This window comes from Echeneis naucrates, chromosome 13, assembly GCF_900963305.1.
Source record: "Echeneis naucrates chromosome 13, fEcheNa1.1, whole genome shotgun sequence".
NCBI lineage: Eukaryota > Metazoa > Chordata > Actinopteri > Carangiformes > Echeneidae > Echeneis > Echeneis naucrates.
This window is the reverse complement of record NC_042523.1, coordinates 7,193,983-7,221,394: the sequence shown is the minus strand read 5'-3', so window position 1 is coordinate 7,221,394 and position 27,412 is coordinate 7,193,983. Positions and strand designations below refer to the sequence as shown.

At 39.7% G+C, this 27,412-nt stretch overlaps 1 protein-coding gene across 3 annotated transcripts; it reads left to right on the top strand.

Annotated features, from left to right (window-relative positions):
• The first annotated feature begins 498 nt into the window (after nucleotides 1-498).
• LOC115052580 (glutamate receptor ionotropic, kainate 1) lies at nucleotides 499-23,362 on the top strand. Of its 3 annotated transcripts, XM_029516774.1 has the most exons (16): nucleotides 499-650; nucleotides 8,657-8,824; nucleotides 8,963-9,220; nucleotides 12,294-12,475; nucleotides 13,040-13,093; nucleotides 13,510-13,683; nucleotides 14,489-14,632; nucleotides 19,394-19,501; nucleotides 20,036-20,077; nucleotides 20,444-20,557; nucleotides 20,651-20,854; nucleotides 20,933-21,156; nucleotides 21,703-21,821; nucleotides 21,936-22,153; nucleotides 22,503-22,728; nucleotides 22,848-23,362. In XM_029516774.1, the coding sequence occupies exons 1-16, from the start codon at nucleotides 569-571 to the stop codon at nucleotides 23,135-23,137; spliced, it is 2,607 nt and encodes an 868-aa protein (XP_029372634.1). In that variant the 5' UTR covers nucleotides 499-568; the 3' UTR covers nucleotides 23,138-23,362. The 3 variants fall into 3 exon arrangements, with proteins under 3 accessions (XP_029372634.1, XP_029372635.1, XP_029372636.1); XM_029516775.1 differs by lacking the exon at nucleotides 20,036-20,077; XM_029516776.1 differs by lacking the exons at nucleotides 8,657-8,824; nucleotides 20,036-20,077; nucleotides 20,651-20,854.
• Nucleotides 23,363-27,412: the final 4,050 nt, after the last annotated feature.

Here is a 27,412-nt window from a genome sequence, read left to right as displayed (position 1 = left end):
AAAAAAAGATTATCTGTATGTACTATCTACACATACTATCTACAGCTATAGTTACAATAATATTTGTTTAAATTTGTGTAAAATATAGATTCAGCAACTGAAAGACATGACATATGACTCACAACACAGTGATTGGGCTTTTATTTTGGATGTTGTAACCAGGATTGGTTTTTTTTATATTTATACGTTTGACAGTAGAAAAAAAAAAAACAGCGCTCCTGTCCTCCTCCTCAGTTGCAGCCTGCTATTCAAGTGTGCGCCGGGAAATAAACATGCTATGAGGGACGTCTGGACTGTGAACATGGGAAACAAAAGCCTACTGGCATGTGAAGGATATTAGAATGGGGAAAGAGTGACAACTGCAGGTGGAGTGTGTGTTTTTGCTGTTCTTTTTTTCTTTCTTCTTCTTTTTTTTTTTTTGCTTCTCATCACAATGTGTGAGGGATGGATGTGGGTCAGATGCCAGTTTATTTTCACTACGGATACAAGGACTGGCAAGTCATTAGCATGAATTACAGAACGCAGAAAAACTGATATCAATGTTAGATTGGACTCTGGAGGGAGGACCATGGCGAAAAGGAAGGGACTGTTTTCCCTGCTGTACTTTATGGCAGAGTTTTGGCTCACTTCACAGCAAGTCCTGAGAATTGGTAAGTGGCAATACTTGTCAGGTCTTTCTGTGCTACTTGTGCTCCTGTTGACTATTAATACACAGACTGTCACTATGCAATTATCACTTTCCTTCAATAAACCCTGTGAGTACCACTCCAGGGTTGATGATGGGAAATGAGCCTCAACAGAAACAAGAAAAAAGAATTGGTGTTTTTGTTGCTTTGTCATAAAGGGTATTATTTTCAGTCTTTTGGGGCGCCTATGCAGCGTGCAGTTTAAAAAAATAAAAATAAATAAATAAATAAATAAAAACACCAAATAGTCATTTCATTTCATTGACGATAGCCAGGAGAGCAAAGGCTGAGATAATACATGTGGATGTCAAGCTAGGATGTCTAATCATGCTAACTGTCCAGCTCAGTCACTGTAGGTAAGTCAGTGAATGCACCATAACCTCTGACTCCTTACACCAAACAAAACTTACCAAGTAAATGTATTAATGTTCCTGTGGTGAGTCAGTGTGTCTTCTCTTTTGGAACATTCTTGTAACACCCCCAAGGAACATGCGCGATGCGTGTTGTTCAATAATGAGCTTCTACCGAGTGTCACTGGAAAACATTGTCCTTGAGGGACTCCTGCCACCTGCTGTGATGTTTATTCATCTCATTATGGGATTATTATTTTCTCTTTTTATAAAGACACTTACTCAGAAAAGAGGGCTGGCTGCCTGCATGAAACAATTATGTTTCATCAAAACCATGTTACTCTAAAGTTAGGTTGGCAAATGCCATCCCCCCCCCCCCCACCTTTCCCTCTCCATGTTGACAGTGCAGGTCAGCAGCTGTGAAATGAACACGCAGCCAAACACTGACCGAAGTTACATCTGGCGTCTGTGCTATCTGAAAAACTCAAAGGTGATTTGGATTTTATGCATACGAACGATAGCCAGTGGCATTTGTGACTGCCGATCTGGAGTCCAAAGTTGCCTGTTAAACCTCTGAGAATAGTCCGTACTCTGTACTTGCCATTCGACAAACAGAGCTCACAGTTCCCCTTTGATTTCTGATGTAACTTTGTAACAATGAGCGGTTGTTGCTGGCAAATTAATGCTCTCTGCTTCCTCTTCCATTGGTTCGCCATTATTCCTCTCAAGGGTTAGAGGATTGCATCACAAAAGTGACTTTTAATTGAGGCCTCAGGACTCTGCTCCGCTAAATGCCCAGGGCATCTGTATTTTTCCACAATTGCTCTACTTCTGAAGACTTAAACAATCAGACTGGTGGCGTTGCACAACTTTAAAGGCTAATAGGCTGGTGCCACCTCTCTGTTCTAACGGAGAGCTCCATATTGTTAATCTCTCTCAATCGTCTATCACTCTCCGAGACCATCTAATCTTTCTCACTCTCTTCATGACCCGCACGCATCATAATCCGCCCCATATGGTGTGTGGTTTGCTTCAATTAACATTTTTCTGTCTTGGCAAGTGTTGGCATCAGATTGTGTTCGGCTTTCACTCTTTTCACTGGGGTTGGTAATAATGGTAAATCTTCTCCCCCAAGCCCTTAAACAACTAACACTAATCTTCTTTATGCAAAAAGTCTCTTCCCCAAATATGGTACTTAGGCGGTGACCAAATCTCATCACTGGGAGCATAGAAGCAGCAGCTTGTGGCTTGGACTCCATTCGATATTGCTGTTGGTAAAATTCCTGCTTCCTCTTGCTTGTTTGCTTGATTTAATGGTGAAATCTGATTCTTTTTATTTATGCAACATGAAGAAATGCAAGGTGTGATTAGCTGCTGTTGGCCAATGGAGTGCCATTTGATGTAACCCATCTCTAATTGATATTTCGACCTATATATTGACACAGATTTTTTTTTATTCCTTGGGTCTAAATTTTGTTGGTGGGTCACAAGCAGCTATAAACAGAGAGACCTCAGTGCTCCACATCAAACGAACATAGTAGATTGGGTAGGACCTCCTTATTCATTCATAGTCTGGCATGAGCCCAAGTTGGAGTGGTGCTGATGGTGTTGTTGGGTTGTGGTGGTCGGGGGGGGGGTCTCACTGGGAACTGGCCCAGGATGGGGAGAGGGGAGAAAGCAAAACACTACGTCATTGTGTTCCTCTGCTTTAAAAGAGTCCCCTTCATATGATAATTGCAGAGTCACAACATCACAGACTGGAATCAGGATCTGAAGATCGGTTTCTTAGGCTCAACATCCTACCTATGGTTTCTGATTTGAAAAGAAAGATCCATCCAGCTACCTTAACCTGAACACTATATTTCCTGCTCTCTGTGCTTCAGGGGCTAACAGCAGTCTATAAAAAGTACAGCCTTTGGGGTTTATCTTAATTTGTTTTCAGCGTGAGCAGAAGCTTTTGTTTTTGTGACCTCCCTGCATGCATCACCCCACAGCATTGTCTGGCCTATTACAGATGAGATGGAAGTTCAGTGATCCTGAAAATTATTTTGGAAAGTAACTAATGGCGGTTATTGCAAGAGTTTTCTGTATAAATTGCGTTAATTGTAATACCGTGAGGAAAAAATAAGCAAAAGTTGAAACGGGGAGAAAGCTTCTTTTACACAAGACCCTGGTATTCACCATCCAGGTATTCTTAGGATTTTTATTCTATATTTGAGGACTGAGTATGGAATGATTATTTCTTGGCTTTACCTACAACTCTAAATTCAAACTTGTAATTACTTCAATATATATCATCTCCGGCAGCACTAACTTTCTTTTCCATTTGTTCATTTGCTTGTTTAATAGCCTATTGAATGAATCCACTGATCCATGTGTTATCTTCGAACAGAGTGTGAGGTGCCTATTGCCTAATTTCTCTGCAGCCCCATTGAAAATAGATCCCGTTTCCAGTGCATCCCTCCTTGACATGCAGAAAGGCATAGCATAAAGAAGCATTGAGCCATGATCCCATGACCCATTTCCACACTCGCGCCCCCAAAAAGTGATGGCAATGCTTGTGTTTACAGGCCAGAGTGTCAAAAACACTGAGCGGTGATTCTTCAAACCATACCTATTATCCACAACTATATGTCCTAATCGTATTTTGTTTCTTAAAATGATTTCGGAAATTATTGATCACGTTTAAGATGTGACATAACATCTATGGATTTATATTCTATAACTGGTAGGAGGAGTAGAGGAATGAGCATGGACTAAGTGAGGACACTGAGGCTTAATGGCAACAAGTTTTCAAGATAGATTATATAATTCAAATATATTTTAACAATGTTTATAGCATCTGTAATTAACCAAAAACTGCCAAATCGTCTGTCACTGTACAATGCCCCTCGCAGCGCAATTAGAATTTGAATGAACTAATTTAAAGGGCTCCACAACCAACAATGTTAAATATTTCTATATAAGAATGAGTATTGGCTTTTTAAAACTCAGTTATCAGCTGAGCTCCAATTTGAAGGACTGATGGGGTTGTCATGTAAATAGTAGTGGCCGTTCCACCTGGCAAGGAGATGAAGATGAAAGATTTTATTCAGCCGGTTAATGGTCAGGTATGTGTGGGTTCGGGTAGGTTTGCAGGTGTAAAAAAAAAAAAAAAAAACACCCAAAGTGAGAGGAAATCACTTAAAACCACTCTGGACATCAATGCAGGCTGAGTCATAGAGGGCCGTAACTGGTGGAGCCTGGGGTGGGCGCAAATTTAATTATTTTCATCTTGATACGAGTACAGTATTTTTGTGAGGAATTTCAATAGAAAGTAGAAGCGATAAGACTGATGGCGTGATGATGTTACAAGCTAATTTGAAATTAACTCACCAAATGAAGTCGGCTGCTGCTGCTGCTGCTGCTTCACTCCAGATGGTTGATGATAGTCATGGGTGCGATACGGACTGAATCTCGCTGAGCTTGGTTCTCTGCTGTACAATAACATGCCAGCAGATGGATTAGCCATTTGGCTGGTATAGTATATAACCACCTCAGGAGCACGTGTATTGTCCAAAGACATTTTAACAAGCAGCTCAGCCACGTTAAACAATATAGATATTTTCCATCAGTGTTTTTGCTGAGGTACAGACCAGAGCTGCTGGCTTTGACCGGAGCGCTTCAAGATGAACGACAGACAAGCAGCCGTCACACTAAATCCCCCGGGTCGCTCTCTGGAAATCAAGAAACTCATTATACTTTAAAGAGAAATTTAAGATCTTATCTCAAGTGGAAATGAGCAGTGACATGAATGAGGTTTCTTTCACTGTGCAAAGAGGAGGAAATAAATAAGCGAACAGAGCAATAAAATAGATATAGTTGCCTTTTGTTGACGATAAAAGTTATGTGGGTGTATATATTATAAATAAAGGCTTTGACAAATACTTGTTTATTTCTAATAGTGTTGCTACTGAGATGTGTGTGGATGTTGCGAAAGATGCTAAAATGTCTGCATTTTATCTATCACGCATCATAGACCGATTTTGAATTCATTATTAATGAAGTTACAATGATTTTGCAGAGACGAGGCAACAAATTAAACAGAAAAGGCTGAAATGGTACCTCGAAATATATTATTGTATATTATTATTTTCTTTTAGAGGAAGTAAAGAGTCTTTTTTATGACTCATCCTCAGTGCATTTGTATTAGTTTTATGACCACACTTAGCAGACCTAGCTTTGCCATGAGGATGGATGCCTGTGGTTCTGCATGTAATTAGAGGTCACCTACAAAATATGTAAATCAGGAAATCAAAATAGTGGCAGCTATTTTTTGCACAAACTGTTCCATCCACATTTACTGCCTTATTAAAGTATGAAAAACACAAACTCATGGACAAAATGGTCCTCTGATGTTGCCACTTCAATTATTTTGGTATTGAACCCTTAATAAGACCAGGGACATTTGCATTTATTTGTTTCAGGCGCCTCTGCACTTGAACTCAAACAAGCTCGTGGTTGTCCCTCTTTCATATTAGAATTAAAAGTCACAAAGGCGCTGCGAAGAAATATATTTCCCTTGCACATCTGGGAGGAGCGGGTTATTGTATTTTTGCCTGAGAAGTTCATATTCCAGTGGATAGAATTAAGGACTTTTAACAGGTCCCAGCAGCTGCTCAGTGAGGCTTGGTAACCATAATTAGGATTGGCACTTTCAAGCATGCTTTTAGTGACCAGGGAGTCCAGACAAAGCTCTCTCAGTTTGGGGTTTGAGGCTATGCTACACCAAAGAAAAAGGTCATTCACAATCAAGGTCTCAAGGGGAGCTTTTTAAAGGCCTTTTCTCTTCCCAAATCAATCACAATTTCACAGGCAATTCTTCAAAGACTGTTAGGGAGTGCAATGACCTATTGCCATCTGTAGCCTCAGTGTTGAATTGAGGTAATTTGCTAACTGTTAACAACATTGAAATACTATATTTGAGATTCGTGTTCATGGTTAATGGGACCTTTGGTTACCAATGCTGAACATCATCTGTTAGTCTTTGTTTTCTTGCATACCAGATACCTGTGAATGCGGCAAATATGAAAACGGCTCATTTCACATTTGTTTACAGATAAAGCCAGAGACTTACTGAACTGTTCAGAGTGTGGCCTTGTGTCTGTCTGCGCTCGTGAATGTCAATGTGGTGAGAAGAAAGTTTAAACCTGAATGTATTATTAAATCCAATCACAGAGGGTCCAGATGTTTTAAGTGATTTACATTGGAAAGGCTCAGGTGAAATGGACGTGCAGGGGCATTTTCAGCAGGGATAACGACAATGAATCTCACACAAGTTTGCCCCCTTTATCTACAGGTGGTGACAGTCTGGTGGCAATCCAGAATTCTCTGGCCTTAATCCTAATGTGTTTTTTTTTTTTTTTTTTTTTTTCATCTGTGCTTTATGTAACTGAAATAACACTGTATGCTGCGCTCGTGTCTGGCCGGAGCAATATATGACCATATTGTCAGGCGTGGCATGCTAGACCTGTCATTTCTCTGGAGCAGCATGGTGGATTAAGAGCTGGACAGTTTTCAGAATGATCTTCTCAGCTCTGGAGCGACGCTGCCCCCCCTCCTACTCTCAGTGCCCCGGTACACACAACCAGCTGAAAAGTGATTGTAGTAAAAAAAAAAAACAAAAAAAAGAAAACAGAGAGAGAAATGTATCCTGAAAATTAAACTTTGACAGTTGTGGTTTCAGCTCCTTTTGAAAGGATTGCTCAGTGTTTATCACCTCATTCTAAAGAGTACATTTGTAAAATAGTGCTGTCAGACCGCACCTTCTGGAGGAACAGGAGGCAACGCCAGCAGACAATTTCAGGGTTATAAGATGGCTTATAATAGTTGTGTATATTATGTCTGTCATTTCTCCCTTTTACTTTGGATTAACTTTTGGTGTCTTTTCAATTACTCAGATTTTTGGTTGGTATTGTCTTTGTCTGAAATGGTTATTTAACTTGAGCAACTGATGAACAAATCAGTTTCAAACTAAATAATAAAATAATAATAAAAAAAAAAAAAACAGTTTGGGGGGCTCATTTGATGCCTTTATTCAAAAGAAAATTCTACCATAAAAGGAAGAGAGGGGACGGGGAGAAAGGGACTCATCAAATTAAGAATCAGAATATTTTATTACTCCTGAGGGGAAATTCGGTTTGTTGCAGGTGCTCCAACCAAATAGAAAAAGAAATATAGCAAGAATGGTATACAGATTTAAGAGGTATAATATAGATAGAATGGAAAACTAGAATAGAAAAAAAAAATATGTGTGAATGGGCTATGTGATTAGGTGGAAATATCAAAATATAGATGGTGCAGCATATAGAGATTCGTCTGCTCAGAACATAATTACCCATGTGGTGCAAACATTCAGCCATCAGGTTGCTCATTCAAAGAAGAATTAATCGTGAGAATTATCTCAAATGAAAAAGCAGTATGAGTATTCATATTTTATGAGTGAGCCCTGTTACTTTCGGTGCTTGTTGGTACTTGAAATAATTACTAGAGGCAGGCATGATGCAGAAATCCCTTTTGCATGACTGATGATCAAGAGAGTTTTAGTAAATGAAAAATCATGCTTAGACTTATTGCACAGTTTTCAGAGGAAAGCAATGGTGAACATTAATCCACTGCAGCATCATGTAGCTTCCCTTCTCTTATTCTCTGAATAATGAAAGGACAATGAAGCAGCTTCTGGAGAAGGTCCTTGGAATTTTACGTTGCATAACTTACACTTAAATCAAAGTAATGTTGGGTTAGAGGAGATTAACCACCAAATTTTGACCCAAAAAAAAAATATTCTTTGGACAGATCAATTCATCATTACATGCATACCCAGCCAAAGGAAGAAGACAATGTGTAGGTGTTCAGTGTGAAGTGTTAAAGTTGATTTAGAGCCAGAGTTTTTTTGGCAGTCTGAGCAGAAACACTTAGCCCTTAACCTCTTCTCAGTAAATTACATTGTGTTTTGGGGCTTGTCTATGTGACACTATCAATCTGAGCTGGTGGGAACACAATTAACTCTGACTTCATCAAAGTTGACTGTGTCCAAGAGCAGTAAATTGCAAAAGACAGCAAATATGAAATGAATGAGAGCGGCTGTTAACCTGTCATTTGGATTGTTTCGATACATGAAAAGGGGCAAAAGATGATGCTTTCAAATGCCTGCCATGATGATATTTTACTGGATATATTAACTGTGGAACTGTCCTGCAATGAACTGAAGGTGCAACCCATTTTCCTGACCAAATCATCCCACTGTTATAAAAGCCATTGTGTCAGCTGGAGAAATTGAGGCTACTCAACCAGGGTGAATTAAGTGAAGATCAAGCTTTCCTCTGAATAAGATCAAATCCTGTCATCTCAACCAGGTCCTGTAGTCGTATTATGTGATAAGAGGACAGTCAAAAATTGGTCCACATTATGCAACTGTAAGCATTCAGTTGTAGTGACCATCAATCCCAAAAAAAAAAAAAAAAACGTACTGGAGTTGAGTCACTAAAGTACGAGAATTCATTTGATCCATAATATTCCTGTTATTACTTCAGCTTGATCTGGCCAATACTTTCACCACCTCTGTTTCTCCTCTTCTGACAGGGGGCATCTTTGAGACACTTGAAAATGAGCCCATTAGTGTTGAAGAACTGGCTTTTAAATTTGCTGTGACCAACATAAACAGGAACCGGACCTTAATGCCAAACACCACATTGACCTATGACATCCAGAGAATAAACCTTTTTGACAGTTTTGAGGCTTCAAGAAGAGGTAAGGATCATCTCATTAAAATTCAGCGGAAAGCCTTTTGTGATGAAGAATCAATTAAAGAGATTGTTGCTGACTCCAGCATCTCACCTGTTGGTCATTTATTACGTCCTCTCTCCACTTCCTATTTCATTACTGCAGCCTGCGACCAGTTGGCACTGGGTGTCGGGGCCGTATTTGGCCCCTCTCACAGCTCATCTGTCAGTGCGGTCCAGTCTATTTGTAACGCCCTGGAAGTCCCTCACATCCAGACACGCTGGAAACACCCCTCAGTGGACAACAAAGACAGCTTCTACATCAACCTCTACCCTGAATACGCCTCCATAAGCCGAGCTGTGTTGGACATAGTGCAGTTTTACAAGTGGAAGACGGTCACTGTGGTGTATGAGGATGCAACTGGTGAGTGAAGACGAGAGTCATATTGTGTTATTCAAACCCAAAGTTGCCTGAGAAATACTCACCCCGAGCCACCAGTGGCATCACTAGCTGGGACAGCATTTTAAAATAAGTGCTGCCGTGCAAATGTACAGAAGAAAGTGCCACCTTTAAGACTTAGTTGATGGCTAAGGTGAAAAGATATGAAAGGGTTTTAGCTTCTTTTGGAAATTCTATATCTACAGGAAGTGTGTTCATTTTGCTTTCAGCTGAAATTGACTTCATTCCTATTTTAATTTGTTTCTATAGACAAACTTGTGTCGTAGTTAAAGATCACACACTTTGATAAAATAAAACGTGTTGAATATAAAACCACCTGACAAGAATTAAAAGCATGTTGGCATACTTGTGTGTGCGTGTGTGTTTCCAGGTTATTAGGTATCATTGTTATTAAGTAGGTTTAGCTAACGTCTGTGGCTGAGTGCATGTGTGTTTTTTTCACATATCCCAAAGTTTTGTGGAAGCATTTCTTGGTGTTGGGACAAAATTATTTTCATGGCATTGCATTGCAAAGTTAAAAGATGAGGAGTCATGTGGAACAGCTGGAGTAAATTATTATTCAAAATTATTGCACACATGCATGGTGGAATGCATGTTGAGTTTCAATATTAAATATTGACACATATGTGGACCATATGTCCACCATAATTATTGTTTGATTTCCATGGAGGAAAAAACGTCTACTCTGCAAACAATGAAGACAATTTTACTAAGCAAACCATCATTGTTTAATAGATTTTAAATGATGAAGTGCTAAAGCCTCGCCTGTAGCATTTTATTACTAACTTATGTTATGGGCAGGCAAGCTACTCCAGAGAAAGCCTACAGATGAAAGCGCAAAACCAATTTATGGTAAATACAGAACTGAATTATCTCATACAAACCTTCTGTGCAAGAGCAGTGTTTTAAGAATAATCAAGGGTAAACATGCCAATAATGCTCAGACATGTCTCTTTGGTTGGCAGCTTGGCAACCTTGCTGTTGTTAATCTGTCGTAAGTGCTGATGTGAAAATGTTTCAGCTTTTTGTATTGATCTTATTCTTCATGCTGGTTATTCTGCATTAATAATATCCAAAATAACGGATTAAAAGCCCAGATTTACTGGTGTACCTCTGAAACAATTATTTGTTCAACAGAGACAATGGAAAGAAAGTTAACTCTCAGCAGCTATGTTAACCAGTTACTAAGAAATTCTTGTTCAGACACGTCAAACATTTCTCTGTTTCAGCAAATGTGATTAATCTGTCGATTTTTTTTTGTCATTCTAAACTGACTGACCCAGAAACTGAAACAGTAGAGGCTGTGCTCTTATATATTACAGGAACTTAACAATTCGAGTATCTGAAAATGAAACGAAAAAACCTTTGCGTTCATTCATTGTCATGTTCAATTCACATAGATCTCTCTCTTTTTTTTTTTTTAAAGAAGTTATCTCTGCGTTGCAACAACACTGACACTGAATCCACAAACTTACGAAGTTTCCTACTAAAACAATGTGATTTCCACCACAGATTAATTTTACATGACAGCAAAAGGTCAAATTCATCTGCAGCTGTTTGGAGATATAAAACATCACCATGTGCAAAATGATGCTACAGTCACACTGCGGGAACATATTTGGCCCAAAGACCAGATGGCCGCACAGAAACCTGTACAGACCATCGTTCCCGAATCAACCTTTCCTGTCAGTGACTGCAGCATCAAACCACCAACACTGAACAGCAGCGACATTAGCGAGGCAATAAGTAATTATTAAAATGATACAATACAGAAATTAGGTGTAAATAATCTAAAGTACCTGCATTGACATCACAACCCAAAGAGGCTCAACAGGAAACACCTGACCTCGCAGCAGAGCAAGGAAGGATGGAAGGCTGTAGGGAAGTGGGGACGGAAGGAAGGCCGTTTCTTACCTTTGGGAGAGCTTACCTCTTTGACTTGTGTTTGCAAACTCACATGAAGTCTCAGGAGGCCGGAGTCCACAGACAGAGGTCACAGCACCATCTGTCGTGGGTCAAATGTTTGCTCACTTCTCAGCCTCTAACAGCCCTGACAGCAGCACTGCCACAGCCCTCATTAATATTCCCCTCAGTCTGCTCGTTCAACAATGTAAAAGGAGAAACTGGTGGAATATTTTAAATGTTTTTTTTTTTTTTTTACTGCATTAAAATTCCAGCCTTTGTTGTTTGTGTGTGTTTCCCTCAAACCTGCCCCGCGACCCGGAAGAAGATGAATGAATGAATAATTAATATGCTAACACTTTAGCCTAACCCAATTTATTTTTTTTAAGTGACTGTCAAAATTTTACTGCGCTATCACGTGATGATGAATTTAACACTGAGTATATTGTGATAGTGAAGCTAATTAAAATAATAATAATGATAGCAGCTAACAAGAGATATATGATAAAAGTGGATAAAGCAAAAGTATCCACGTAGATCAGGAGAAATTTTGAATGATAGAAGTGAAGTGAAGACCGCAGAGGAAGGACAGGTGCAGGAAACAGCTACACAGGTACGGAAAATGTCAAAAGAATACAATTCACACATTCAATTACATAAATTGATGAGATACAAATTTATAATTGAAAAAAAAAATTGTTTGTAAAAAGAACAAATCTAAGTGTGTTGTTTGTTTTGTTTTCTGGTTAGCAAATACTGTATTGGATGACAAAATGAGAAAATGTCAATGTTTTATTTTAATTAAAATTTTCATTTGCAAAATATTTGCACATGTTGATATTATGCATGTTATGCATATTTTAGCATTTTTCCCATCAGACTGATGACTAAACTAAAACTCCAGCGTTGTTTTGTTTTGTGATGCTAAAAAAAGAACTCATATCCCTGAGTGCCCTGCATATTTGACCTTGTCAAGACTTTTTATTATGATCAGAAGACAATTCACCACTGATCCAGTGGCTGTTGGGTAAATAAGACACATGCCATGGTTTTAATTGGAAATACCCAAGGATGGTGCGTTTCATATGTGATTGTTAGGGCTAATAATGCTTTTTTTGAATTCTTTTAATTGAAGGACTGATTCGTTTGCAAGAGTTGATCAAAGCTCCATCCAGATACAGCATTAAAATCAAGATCCGCCAGCTGCCGACGGGAAGTAAAGATGCCCGTCCTCTGTTGAAGGAGATGAAGAAGGGAAAGGAGTTCTATGTTATCTTTGACTGCTCTTACCAAACGTCAGCTGATGTTCTCAAGCAGGTAAATAAAACCTGTATGAAGTTTCCGCCCTCAAGGTTTAGCACCTAACTTAATACCTAAAGAGCAATATTCTGTCAAAAACCCACTTTGAACACAGAAATCCATATGAATTTTTCAACGGGGAACAGTCCCTGGACTATTTTTGCATTTCCTCATTGCTTTTGGTTTAATATTCACTTTGTGCAAGATTAGTCAAATTCTATCCCCTTCAGAAATCCTATGTTCACTTCCAAATCCAAGCAGAGCCTATTTCTGAGTCAGATGTACACATTTAGAACCAAAAGCTGCACAGAAGATTAATTGGACACAACACTGACATGAGCAAATTGTGTTAGAGGTTACTTGGTTGAAAACTTATTAATGCCAAACACGCACACAATATAGAACGAGACAATTCGGAAAATGGATGAAATGAAATGAAGAGTCCAAGGATATAAATATAAATGGGATTTAATGCCGTTAGGGGAAGCAGGAGATTATTTTCCTGGCTGGAGTAAAAAATTTGGTGTGAATCTACAGATGAAGCGAAAACTAAACCATTCTTTCCTTCCTCATCCTGTTTAGATCTTGTCCATGGGGATGATGACTGAATATTATCACTTTTTCTTCACCACACTGGTAGGAACCTTTCCTTTCCATTATTTTTCTTATTAAACATATATATATATATATGTATAAGAACACTGAGTCTCAAGGTTTTCCCGAGAAAGAACAAGTTTGAAAAATTCGATGGATAGGTGTGTTTGTAATACTGCTACATATTCTTAATTTTGTGTCCTTTTATCCTACATAGGTTTAGATGTGTGAGATTCTCTTATGCAAAGATTATGCAGATGGACTCAAACATCTGTGGTTTGTTTTATAATAAGATTGCAGGGTGCTTTCAATGCCCTTGGCATAATTTTCTAGTACTACACTGAACACTGCTGGACTTTTTATGTCCCTTTGCTTTTCCCGAGGAACTCACTTCTTCCTTGTTTGAACAGAATCACATTAATCCTCAGCTGATTTGGGTTGTTGTTCTCACTCTATAGGATCTGTTTGCCCTTGACCTGGAGCCGTACCGCTACAGTGGGGTCAACATGACGGGGTTCAGACTGCTCAACATAGACAGCCCTCAGGTGGCCTCAGTAGTAGAGAGGTGGGCCATGGAACGACTGCAGGCTCCCTCCAAGGCTGAGACAGGAATGATGGAGGGGATGATGACCGTGAGTTTACACTTACCTTCTGACTTTCATTCCTCATGCTTCCTGATTTTGCCTAACTGCCAGGAGGTATGCATGGTAAGAATATCCTTGGCGGAGTGACTATAACCTACAGATTATAAACCGTTTTCAGGTGAAAGCCCATTACAGCGCCTTTGAATTAGAAAACAGAAAATATAGACAGGTAGTCTAATTTCCATTGTTCTCATTCTCTATTGATTGGATTCTGTACTGTGAATAATGTAAGTGCATAGCAAGGGATTTATATTTTTGAAAGAAAAAACTATTAACATAATTATAATCAGTGGGAATTATTCAAATTAAACTCAAAAGTGCCATTTTACCTACATACACTCGCTTCAATAGCTGTATAAAGTGTATGACTGCATGAAATAAGCCCGTTCCGGAGATACAGACCCAATCACAAAGAGATTTTATATGTTAATGTACAAACGCATAGCCCCTCTTGGGGAGGCAATAAAAGACCTATACAGAGGTTTATAACTGTAACTCCTCATCCTGAACACTTGAATGTAGAATTCAGCAATCCACCACATTGCCTTCTGATTGGCTGTACAATCAGGAAGGTATGCTTGGTAAAATTGCTCACCAAATTGTGCTCACTGTGGCTGATTGTGGTTCCCTGTTTGATTGCTCTCCACGTAGTTTGGAGAAGTATTGCTGCATTTCTTAGCTGGTACACTCTCAGAAAACATACGGCGCTCCAAATGTGCATCAGCCCTCATAATGTAATAAGTGCGTGACACGAGATCTGTGATGGATAATGAGGGACGTTCTCCTCTTTCAGACCGAAGCAGCTCTGATGTATGATGCCGTCTACATGGTCGCTGCCGCCTCACAACGCGCATCCCAGATCACAGTCAGCTCCCTTCAGTGCCACAGACACAAACCCTGGCGCTTTGGATCACGCTTCATGAACATGCTCAAAGACGTGAGTTAGGTTTATGAGTGTGTGACACCTGCCCCTTTTGCTCTATCCATTCATCCATCCTGCTGTCTGTGTCCGTGCTACAGCCATTTAATTTCCTTGGGTGCAGTAAGAGAGAAGTAGAGTTGGCTCAGATGTGGACGTGTGCGATGATTGTATTGAAATCATGATCTCAGGAGGAATGTACTGATGTCATGTTTCTTAGATTAGTGGGTTGTCAAATGACTAGTGGCAACAGCTGTCCATCTGCAGCTTTTCTATGAATTTCTAGAGGATAATAAAGACCTCATACAGCTCGTCTTTCTGTTTTACCCCTCAACCTAAATACAAATTTTACACAGCATTCATTGGAAGCTTCACTCCTTACTATTTCTAGTTGATGTTTCAGTGAAAGAGTTCCCATTGAGTATCCTGTGGTTTCATTAAAAATCAGCATCTATCTGACAACAGATGGGACAAGAGGACAGTGAGATAGATGTACATGCAAAAATAAATAAATAAATAAATAAATAAATAAATAAATTGGGATGCTCATGTGAAGAGCAAAAATTTGCAAATATCAAAGGTGATTGCTTTGCCAAAATCAACAGTTGGATACTTTCTAAATAGCCGGCACAAGCAAGAACACTAGAACATGGCAAATGACCTGGCAGACAGAGGAGCATGAGTTGACTGCATAATGCTGAAGAAAAATCCCTTTGTGAGCGCAGAGCAAGTCAAGAACGCTCTCCACGCTGTGGGACGTGGTCTTCGTGATAAAAAACAAGAGATAAATCCCCACTTAATCTTCAAAAACTTGAAAACACTTCTGAAGTAAAGTTATATGAACTGATTATATGAACCCCCAAATTTCATTCATAATAATGACAAAAAAAAAAAAAAAAAAAATCAAAAAAGGGAACAGCTCATGGCATCAACCTGCCAGCTCATCTGTAATACATGGTGGTGGTCCTGCCTGCGCATGTGTGGCTGCCAACAGAACTGGCAGCCCGACATTTATTGATGATTTCGCTTCTGGCAAGCAAGGGGATGAATGCTAAATTAATCAGCCAAAAGCATCAAAACTCATGTGACAACTGTTCATCACTCTGCAGGCGAATGAGTCATGGCCAAAGCAACCAAAGAGGTTTTCAGGATAAATAGGTGGAAACTCTTTGAATGGCTGAGTCAGTCACCTGATCTCAGTCTCGCTTAGCTGCAATCCAAGCAGCCTGGGTGAAGATCGCTAGAGAAGGAATTGAAAACATTTGGTTGGGGCACATGAAAGAGAGATTCAGGCAGTCACTGGCTCCCACAGCACAATGTCTACATTTCTATAAACTTTCTCAAGCTGAATCTTTGCAGTTTATATGAAAATAAAACTGAATGTGCCGACGCCCATAGCCCGTTGAACAAAATCTGTATCCATCCAAATGTTTCCAGCATGGACTGTATATTATTAATTTGACTTTAATCAGTGCTCTTGTTATATTGGTCTAGCTAATTAAATGATTCTTTGACAAATGAGCTTCTCGAGATTAATATTGAAGGATACGGGAAATGGCAGGGAGCAGAATGAGAGTAAATGAACTTTACAGTCTCAGCAGATATGGTCTGTAATTGGTCTTGTGATCAGCATTTTTTTTAAGAAGACACTAAAACATAATTAGTGATTTACAGTGCAACACTGTGTTCTGTCCTATGAACATAACAGATTTTAATGTCTCACGCACATGCAGGTTTTCAATGCGGTGCGATAATTCTAAAGGATTTATTGGGCGTTGCCTTTCCCCATTTTAACCCATTTAGGACAAATTATATCCAATCAATTTTCCAAAGCTTTGTCATCAGTGTAAAGGGTTTACAGAAGCTGGCCGAAGGGGACTGTGAGGGTCTGAGAAGAGGAGAGGTTAGTGTGAGGCCAAATATATCAGAAACTGGAGGAATTGGATTATTACGATAACTAAATCAAATGAAGAGGTGTGAAAGGTTTATAAGTCTGTCATTATTAGTCGGTGGTACGTTCCAGGTGCCGTCTTTTACCCATGAGCGCCAGGTTTTCATGTGTGTGTGATAACATCTCACACAACCCAAAATAATGAAAGCTGTGGTGCAGTTATAAAAGGCTGGCTTTGTTTTCCGTTTTCCTGAGAGTCCTGTAAGGAGGAGGGATCGCAGTGCTTATTAGGGTTTTGTCTGGAAGCTGAGAATGGCGTGTTCATTCTTTTGCTTCACTTGGCAATTTTTGAGCATTTTTAACAGTCAGTATTTATTTTACAGGGGTCTGCAGTTGCACTTCCCTTTGTATGTGCTGCAGGTTTAGCAGGTATAACTTGCTTTGAAAGAGCAAGTCTCTGCAAGGTGAATTTGACATTATACAGGAACGAGCATCTCCCTGGATGCTGGAAAATAGATAAAAAAATGAAAAACATTGTGGTTAAACTTCAGGAGCAACGCATAAAGAATTCAAGCTGTTTAAAACCATGCAAAGGAACTGGCATGGTCCATTCAGACTGTCCTTTAAATCATAGCTGTAAACTAAGTATTGTATCTGACGTGCCCTTGAGGAGACATTGACTTCAGTGGTGCTGCCCTGCAGCTTGAGCTGCACTCTGGTCCGCTGGGGGAGGGAAGGAATAAATTCCCCTCCAAGAATCAAAACTGTGTTATATTTAATGTTAAAAATCAGGTTTTGCTGAGGTTTTGCATGTCTCATGTAAACCAGGCACAGTTTTGTGTACTGGACTGCTTTCCTGAAACATACAGCTGCATTTGCATGAACACGAGGAGGATGGCTTTAATGAGGAGTGGAAAAAGGAAATGAGTTTTTCTAATTTTTCACAGTTTTCCTTTTCTTTATGCTAATGGGTGTTCAATGAGTTGTCTTCGCCGCGATGAAATCTCATTCTCATATCATCTGGATTCTCCAGTTTGAGAAGGTCAGTGTCATCACTATGTGTACTGTAATGATACCAACACATGGTGACACAAGCAGAGACAGTTTTGATTGGTGAGGATTTAAAAAGGGACTTAATGACAGGAATAAATCTGGATTTAAGGGTCAAGTAGGTCTCACAGATGTGTGCAATAAGACTGTGTGAAGCGGTCTAATCAAACAGCAACTTCACCAAATGATACCCTGTCACTGTGTAGATGCTGAAGATGTTTGCATTCAAAGCTTTTGTTCATTTTAAACTTGAGTATTGTGATTGTGTGAGGGGGGACGCGTTGCAGAATACTAACTCAAGTTTCTTTTTATTTAGAGCCAAACTCTTCACTGAAATCACAATGTACCGCTCGTGAATGTGTTTCATTGTCCCGAGATAGATTTAGGTTGATCTCACTCTTATTTCCAATTCTACTTGCATGCAAGTCTTGCATGCTGTGATGGCTTTGGATGCATTTGTTTTGGTTCCAGTGGCCTGATAATGCTCTCTGAGGCAAAGTGACTGGCCAATATCAGTCTGTAAAGATGATGAAATACAAAAAGTCATTTCTTAATGCACCTGCAAGGGAATCGAACATGAGAGATTTTAGTTTGTACGAGTTTGGAGGCGTATTACACTAAATTAGTTTCCCAGAATATTACATTATATTTTGATGAATTACTCAGCGAGGGAGAGTTTAACTGAAAATGTCTTCACTCATTCAGAGTGTCAGAGTGACCTGCAGCAGCTTTTATCCAGCACTATGTGTTTAATGGGATCTGGGTTTTAGTGTCTCTTACAGTGCATCCGATATATCCTAGTTCCGAACGCACCCACAAAACAAGGTGCCACTAGGTGTGAGCTTCAATACAAATTCCTAAAAAAACAAACGTCAGACATCTCCTCTCCTGTTTACCAGGCTTTGTTTCCCCAACGTATCTAATTTTAGTCTCCTGTCCTTTTTCAAACACAGCCACAGTTTATTACCACCAGTAACTCGCAATAATCCAAAAGCTCTGCTGAAAGCTATTTTCTTCTAAAGGGTACCCGCCAACTGTCTTAAATTTGCGCAGAAGAAGTAAACTGTTCAAAACAAGTTGTATGGATTATCACCAGTGACCCAGTTTTTCCAGTATGTAAATTAGAGAGCAGCCGCATGCTTTTGTTTACGCAGCTGAAGTCTTTTCATCAGTGTATGATTAGATTATGTCTCCTTTCAATGTGATGTGGACGGAGCAGGGAATTCTGGCGCCACTTCACCTGCTTCTAAGGAGATGGAAGAGGAAAATAATTTAACTGTACTGTAACATTCCCACAAAGGGATGTTTTGGATCCAGCCCCATGTAATTCTCCTCTCAATTAGCAGCCAAACACATTTAAAAATCATGAAATGCCACAGGCTGAATGTAGGCAAATTTACTGGAGCTGTAAGGACTTGAAGCTTTGTCATCTTGTCATGTAGAGAGTGGCCTCTCAGTTTTCTCTGTGAGCACAACATTGAGATGCAGCTCATTTCTCTAAGCGCTCTCTAATAGAGATTTAACCTGGCTGTTATTCAAGCGAGCTCACGTCACCATCAACTGCGTTCAGTTATCTCGGAGCTGCACTGCTCACCACGTTCTTCTGCCCACGGACACAAGCCGTGCCTCCCTGCTCTGCTCCCATCAATGTCCACCATGTTGCATACTCAGTCACATCATTTGGTTGGTCTTTGTCATTGTTCATTGCTTAATGAAGGGCTCATCAGTTTCAAATATTTTAAGAAGCGTTTTCATTTTTCAGGCTTCTGTCAGACTTTGCATTCATGTATATGATGATACTAAAAGGCGATTTTATTTTCTGTCCACTCTTCCCACAGGCACAATGGAACGGCTTGACAGGACAAATAATCATAAACAAGACAGACGGCCTGCGGAAAGAATTTGATTTAGATGTCATCAGCCTAAAGGAGGATGGCTTGGAGAAGGTGAACTATCTGACTTGTGTCTACAGCTTGCTGCCAGAGGAGGCTGTTATTCTACTGTTGATGTTGCTGAACAGATTAAGAAAAATTGAGACAAACAAGGCCACTGCTATTCACTGTAACTTAGTTTTTCATTTTTTAAAGGATAACTCGTTTGTAAAACAAAATTCTTTTTCGCCATACACAGTAAAATCAATTGAGGATCTTGAAATCTTCAAAAAGGAAAATTTTGTTTTGTGTTTGGTCCCCTGAGCTCTTGTGCATAGCTGTGAATTTAAGGTTGAAGCCTTATTTTGTGTCTTCTTTTTAATAACTGACAATGCTGCTGTCAGGTCATTCGCAGGTCTGACAGATCACTAAAATGAGAAACGAAACTCCAGTTTACATGGCTCAAAGCGAGGATTGCATTTAAAGCTCAATTGTGATTATTTATTTTTCATATTTTCTTATCAAAGTCCAAATTCACCATCATGTCAGTCATTCCTTTAAGTTCAGGGCTCCGTGATTTTAACGCTTTCTCTTTATTATTTCTGCAAGACAATTGCAGGCAACAACCGCTTGAATAAAGTGTGGAAAAAGGTCTGTACTTCAGCTGCCTCAGCAGACTACAGAAACACTGACGCTCTTCCTGATTCTCCGTGTGATGTCTTACCCCCCCTCCTTTATTTATTTATTTTTTTCAGAGTTCTAGAGGTTCTAATTTGGAAGAAATGTTTAACATTACTATACTGGGCATGGCATAGTTTTATAAGATACTGTGTTTTGTGCTCCTTTCCTTTCCCCCCTCACACACACTCTCACCTCTGCTTACAATCTGGATGTTTTTACTTCTTAGTACTTGTTTCTTTTCCTTTCTCTGCAATGGTTACCATGAAGGTAACTCAGACAGAAAAGGGTCTTCGGTGTTCATTCACTGTGCTTATATGGATACTTTATTCTTAACAGATTGGGGTGTGGAACTCCCAAACAGGCCTTAATTTAACAGACAACAACAAGGATTCATCCACAAATGTGACTGACTCAATGGCCAATAGAACTCTTATTGTCACTACCATTCTGGTATGAAGAACATCCTTACAGTATACTGTAATCGTGACAGTATTTTATCAGGCACATCTTGATTAAACTAACAGAGTCTGTCCTCTCTTCCAGGAAAATCCTTATGTCATGTATAAAAAATCTGATAAGCCTCTGTATGGAAATGACCGCTTTGAGGGCTACTGCCTCGATCTGCTAAAAGAGCTCTCTAACATATTGGGCTTCTCCTATGAGGTAAAGTTGGTGTCAGATGGCAAATACGGAGCTCAGAATGACAAGGGGGAGTGGAACGGCATGGTGCGAGAGCTCATCGATCACGTGAGTATGAGTCCATCGGTCAGTCTTCATTGCAGAGATGAAAATGCGTCAGCTGACTGCGGTTTCCCTCCGTACCAGGTGGCTGACCTCGCGGTGGCCCCCCTCACTATCACATATGTTAGGGAAAAAGTGATAGATTTCTCCAAGCCCTTCATGACTCTGGGGATCAGCATCCTTTACCACAAACCTAACGGCACCAATCCAGGAGTGTTCTCCTTCCTCAACCCACTCTCTCCTGACATCTGGATGTATGTGCTGCTGGCATGTCTCGGTGTCAGCTGTGTGCTGTTTGTCATTGCCAGGTAATGTGTGACACGGGGGAAAAAAAGGTGAAGGGAAAAAGAATGAAATGTTTTGCTGACAACACATGATACCAGCTGTATTTAAGATTAAATAAATAGGCCACTCAGCTGCACAAAATCCATTACAAAACATTCAACTTTTTTTTAGAATTGGTAGGCTACATATTAAGTGTATATGACATATTATAGCTCTGTTTAAATGGGGAAAGAATAGAATAGGGATTTATCAACTTGGATTCATGTCACACTTATGAATGAGATGTGCTTTCATCTTTGTCCGCCTCATTATTCATTAAATAGCTAAAACACAGGTTAAATGTGAAATGTGTAAAAATCATATATGTTGATGTTGATGTTCGATGTTACACGGCATAGTGTTGGCCCTGTGATGGACTGGTGACCTGTCCAGGGTGTACCCTGCCCTCACCCAGTGTGAGCTGGGATTGGCTCCAGCGCCCCCCGTGACCCAAGAATGGATAAGCGGTAGAAGACTGAATGATGATACTTTACATCACTAATTGTGACAGTTGAATTGTTCACTTCCAGGTTCACTCCATACGAGTGGTACAATCCTCACCCCTGCAACCCAGACTCAGATGTGGTGGAAAACAACTTCACTCTGATAAACAGTGTCTGGTTTGGAGTTGGTGCGCTGATGCAACAAGGTATCTGCCTTTCTGCAATGAATACGTTTTTTGACCATCCCCTGTTTTTGTCTGTGGAGTAATCCTACTGTAGTCTTCATTGTCTCATGATGTGTTTGTGTTATCATCTCACAGGGTCTGAACTGATGCCTAAGGCCCTCTCCACCAGGATAGTTGGTGGAATATGGTGGTTCTTCACGTTGATAATAATCTCCTCATACACTGCCAACTTGGCTGCCTTCCTCACTGTGGAGAGGATGGACTCTCCAATTGATTCTGCTGATGATTTGGCCAAGCAAACCAAAATAGAGTATGGTGCTGTTAGAGATGGCTCCACCATGACCTTTTTTAAGGTAACCTTCCTGCTGCTGTGCAGTAAGTGGGAAAGTAACTGTACAGTCTTCAGTCCTCAGTCATTACAGCAACATGATATGTGTTGTCCGGGTTGGCAGAAAACAGAGTGGGGCAAAAGGTCTGTAGCTTATCAGAAACATGTGGGCAGTTTGTCAAAAAATGAACTGAGGCAGATTTGTAGAGACTTGTCACAGCTCATCTTCTGCCATGCCCCAGACCGACAGCTCCAGTCACCAGACAGTTTGCAGAGACAGTTTGAAATATCAAGCGTCAACAAATGACCATGTATCAAGATCTGCTCTGTGCTGGTCATCGAAGCTTCCATTCATCCTCACTCTTATTTTACAGAAATCCAAGATATCGACGTATGAGAAAATGTGGGCCTTCATGAGCAGCAGGAAAAACACAGCCTTGGTGAAAAACAACAGGGAGGGGATTCAGAGAGTCCTAACTACGGACTACGCTCTCCTGATGGAGTCGACCAGTATCGAGTACATCAGCCAGCGCAACTGCAACCTCACACAGATCGGAGGCTTGATAGATTCAAAGGGCTACGGTGTGGGAACCCCAATTGGTAAGAGCGATGAGAAACAAATTGCCAATAAGTCGACAACACAACAAAGCCACAGATCATGTGGCTTGTCATATAGAAGAAAGGCTCTGTTTTAATCTTACTGGTATATCCCGCTGTAGGTTCCCCTTACAGAGACAAGGTCACCATCGCCATCCTGCAGCTTCAGGAGGAAGGGAAGCTGCACATGATGAAGGAGAAATGGTGGAGAGGGAATGGCTGCCCAGAGGAGGACAGCAAAGAAGCCAGTGCCCTGGGTGTAGAAAACATAGGGGGAATCTTTATTGTGTTGGCGGCCGGACTAGTCCTCTCAGTTTTTGTAGCAATTGGGGAGTTTATTTACAAATCCAGAAAAAACTTGGACATTGAGGAGGTGAGTGTCGGACAGTGCGAATGGCACAACAAGTATTAACACACGAGGGGATCCAATGAAACGCTGATAAGAAAACATTTGCATTGTCGTTGTTGTCAGGACTGCAGTAAACACTGGGCAAACAGAAATTCCCCGTCTGAATGTTGAACTGCATTGTTACAATCAAAACGGATACGTTTTTAACGCAGAACTTAGTGTTTTGAGTAGTTTTTATGTAGAGCACTTGAACATTTTAGTCTTGATTGGAAGAATACATTTGAAACCCTTTTTATGACGACAGATGGTTGTCGGCTTCTGACATCATGACACTTTACCATCTTGGCCTTTCTGTTTTTCGCAAAAAAAAAAAAAAAAAAAATCCATTCCAAAAAAAAAAAAACCAAAAACAAACTGTAACATTGTAACATTGTTTTGTGTGAAAAAATGTCATTGTCATAGCATGATATTGTGGGTAAGTGACAGAAAGTGGTATCTCTTGAGGCATGTGCTTATTTCAATAACTGCAGCAGGTTTGAGTGGATTCTGTTTTTCATATTGATAGCGCACAAAAGCACACATAACACGCCACTACTTTTTACCACTTTTGTATGTGCTCATGTATTTCAAAACATCTTTTGATTTACTCAGTGATGGTCGTTTCCAATTTTGTTAATGAATGAGTGCTCCCTAAAGAATTTATTCATTAAGTTGCTTACTGTCTATGTTCTTTTTTTTGTTTGTTTGTTTTGCTTTTTATATCATATGAAGTTCATGAACATGCTTGTATAAGTTTTATCATGTTGAAACTGTTTCAGAATGACTAAAGTTGACTAAAGTTACAACACCGCACCTAACCCTTTTATTCTGTCTGTTTTGGTTTTGGTCCCACCTTTTTTCCCAGCATGAAAATCCCTTCTTTCACTAAAAATTTTGGTTTCATACACAAAACCGTGTATGTTTTCCAAAATGTGGCTCACCCATTTGGGACTTTTTTTTGTTTGTTTTTCTTTTTTGGAGGGGGGGGACAATATTCATGAGACACTCCACTTGCATTACCATGCAACAAGGCTTACAAGTGCTGACTATTGTCATTGACCTTATTACACAGCTCCTTTTTATGGGTTTATTTACCATCGTGTCTGTCACCAAGGTCTTGTTTTTGCCATACATACATACATATCAACCAATGCACAGAATATAAAGCAGCAGCTATAAAGAGAAGACCCCCTGGGTTGGTTGTTAAAAGGGGGTGGTCGCTTTAGTCATTACACTGGCTTATGACAAACTCAGTAGTGGCCTCTTACGTCCCTCAATTACCTTTCTCTGTGCTGTATTTTTAGCTCTGCTCAAGCCCGTATTTATTTCACTCAGGCTTAGGCCTGTAAATAATGTGCTCATTAGGTGGTGGATTATGAACACATATTACACACTCCCGGTTTCAAATTGTACGGGCACAGATTATAAAAAAAAAAATCCTGCAGATGTAATGAAATTCTGCTTCCCCCTAATATGACAGGTAACCATGAGCTTTGCCTGTTTTTTTTTTTTTTGTCTGTTCGTTATAAGATTTGTGTCCCATTCTAAATGATGTGACACAATTTTAGCTTTGAAGTGATTATTGCTTCTGGCAAAAGGTAGTTGAGTAGGATTCATGAGTAACAATCATTATTTCGATTTATACAGCTCCTTCTTTTCAGAAGAGATATCCACCCAATACCACGTCATGCATGTCTTTAGCGAATCAATTAACAAATGGAAAAGATGATTATGGATATTACGAGGATGATTTTTTTATTTGATTTCATGCATCGCGCAGGAAGCTTTGGTTTGAATTAGTGCAAAGCTGTTGGGTGTGTTAACCCCTGCATTTGGTTTTAGTGGCGGATTTAATAAAACCAGTAGTTCTGCATAATAAGAGCTATCACTTTTCAAAAGTTTTCAAAAGTCAAGGTATCCTCAAGATGGAAATTTAAAATGAAATTGTTTCACTGAATGTGAGTGCCCAAAGCACAACGCAGAGAGACACATATAAGCCATTCTGAGTTGAAATCAGGACTTAATTGGTGCAAGGTTGTGAATGCCACCAACGTATATTACAGCAAATGCCATGAGTTGAGTGGTTTCACAAGCTGACAGTGTTCAGAGTGAATGTTGAGCGAGTTGTCTCAGTCAAGTCATTGTTAAAATTGAAGATTTGATCTTTTTTTTTTTTTTTTTGGTTAGGGTTGGGGGGGGCAAAGTTATGACAGACTTTTTGGTTTTTTCCAAACAGTTATTTCCACAGTTGATGACGGAGAGTTAAGTCCAAACCGTGACAGGAAAAGAAATAATCAGTTTCAATCAAAAACATTGAGTGTCTATTTTAATTAAATGTTCTTCTCAACGTTCATATAACTTTATTAATAAAGATGAATTCAATATCTTTGTTTAAAAAGTTTGAAAATGTTGGCCTACTCTTTCAGCTGAATATTTCCAGTGAAATCTTTTTAGTGCATTTGGCAAAATGAAATAAAATAAATGTGTGAAAATGTTAATTTGTAAGTGAGGATGCAGGATCTAACCATTACAGCCTCAGTTGGTAGAAAAACTTTCGAAACATCTTTCCTCTGTACCCAGCCAACAGCAACGATCAAATACATGAACAATTTACAGCGAGTGACTTCAAAGGATGATGCTTCCTCTAAACTTTCTGCACTGCTAAGCTGAAAAAATGACTCTCTGAAAGTCTCGACAGTACAGTTAATTAAAAACCAATGTACTTAGCAGAGTGGCAGCCGTAATTTCTACTTTTCTATTTTGCTCTTCACACTGATCAATTCAGATAACTTCTCCATGACTTGTTAAACAGCTGTCATCTGATACGTGACCTTTTGAGAGACGTCACCTCAAAAGGCACATTTCCTCGCCCTTCCAGCATTAGTGAGTGACTGTTAAGACAAGCAAACAAGTGTGAATGTAATCTGTCAATACAACCATCTGGTTGGTAATCTGACAGTTGCAGACCAGGAGGGTGCTCGATAGCTGTGGCCAGTACGGCCCCTGGTTTTTCTCATTTCGCCGGAAGATTACAGTATTATGGTCATCATTTATATAATCCTGTCAATGGGATACAGCCCCTCTTTTTGCACCACCCCAGAGATGAGGTTCGCAGGGGCTGTAGCATGTCATCAGTTAGGATACGGTAGTTCAACCGCTTGACTTATGCTTTGTTGCAAGGTCGCGGACCTAATGCTGGGATTGATTATACACATATTGTGTCTTTGTCTTAAGATTTGGACTACTGCTAAAGATGCATTATACTGCATAGTTGTCCATCCAGGAGTGACAGATATCACTGCAGCGCTTCTATTCCAATCTTTCATGGATGAGATTCTGCAGATAAAAAGGAGGAATCCGAGCACTAATTGATGTTTACTGAAGGATGTTGCTTCATATCACTCTTTTGTTTCAACAATTGGATTGTGCATTTTCCAGACGTCTCACCTTTGCCTCAAAATTAAAGTAATGATGAACATGAGCTTTTAATCTATCCTTCAATGGTGCTGACTGTTCAACAAAATCTGCTAAATAACATTTATATCTTGAAGAACTTGCCAGTTTCCACCTGCAGGAAGAGCCCGTTAATCTCTGTGAGGGCTACATATTAGCACATACATTCCCTGGTTTAGACAATTCACAAGCAAGCAAACTTCCTGATGTTTTCATTTCTAATCGTTGTTTTTCCCCCTTGCCTCCTGTTTCCTGATCCCTGCTACCTAAGTATTGTGGAGTCTGTCCGTCAGATGATAATGGCTGCAATCACTGGAAAAGTAGGTGAAAGGGACATACATCAATGCTTCAGAAAAGAAAAGCACACCTTGTGTGAAATTTTCAATCAAAAGTTAATTATATTGACAGTAATCTCATCTAATTCATATTGAGTGTGTTTTCACAAGTAAAAAAAAAACACAACAAAACACCTTAATTCAGAACAAAGGAAAATGAAAAAGACAGATCATCCAGATTTTGGGTTAAAAAAGGAAATATAGGCTCTGATACAGAAGATATATCAAGACTGATACAGAGTTGAAGGAGGCTTTGCATTAATCTGACGTTGTAATGACAGTTTAAGGTTTTGGTATTCTGATGAATTCCAGGATTGGGCTTAAACTGCTTTCATTTTGTTTGCTGGTCTTTAATCTTCTAACCCTGCGTTCTTAATGAGAACTCAGAGCAGGTTTTTAATCTCGCATGAATGAGGCCGCGGATTATGGGCCTCTGACCTTGCCATGCAGCACAGCTGCTTCCTCCTCAAATCAAGTCTCTCGTCCTGTGTAGTTTGCAAAAGAGGATAAT

What these genes read in the sequence shown, in the direction of transcription:
- LOC115052580 (XM_029516774.1), top strand. Translation starts at nt 569, where the DNA reads ATGGCGAAAAGGAAGGGACTGTTTTCCCTGCTGTACTTTATGGCAGAG. An exon ending in CAGCTGATGTTCTCAAGCAG is followed by an intron (nt 12,476 to 13,039) that starts GTAAATAAAACC and finishes CATCCTGTTTAG; the next exon opens with ATCTTGTCCATGGGGATGAT. An exon ending in CCACCATGACCTTTTTTAAG is followed by an intron (nt 22,154 to 22,502) that starts GTAACCTTCCTG and finishes CTTATTTTACAG; the next exon opens with AAATCCAAGATATCGACGTA.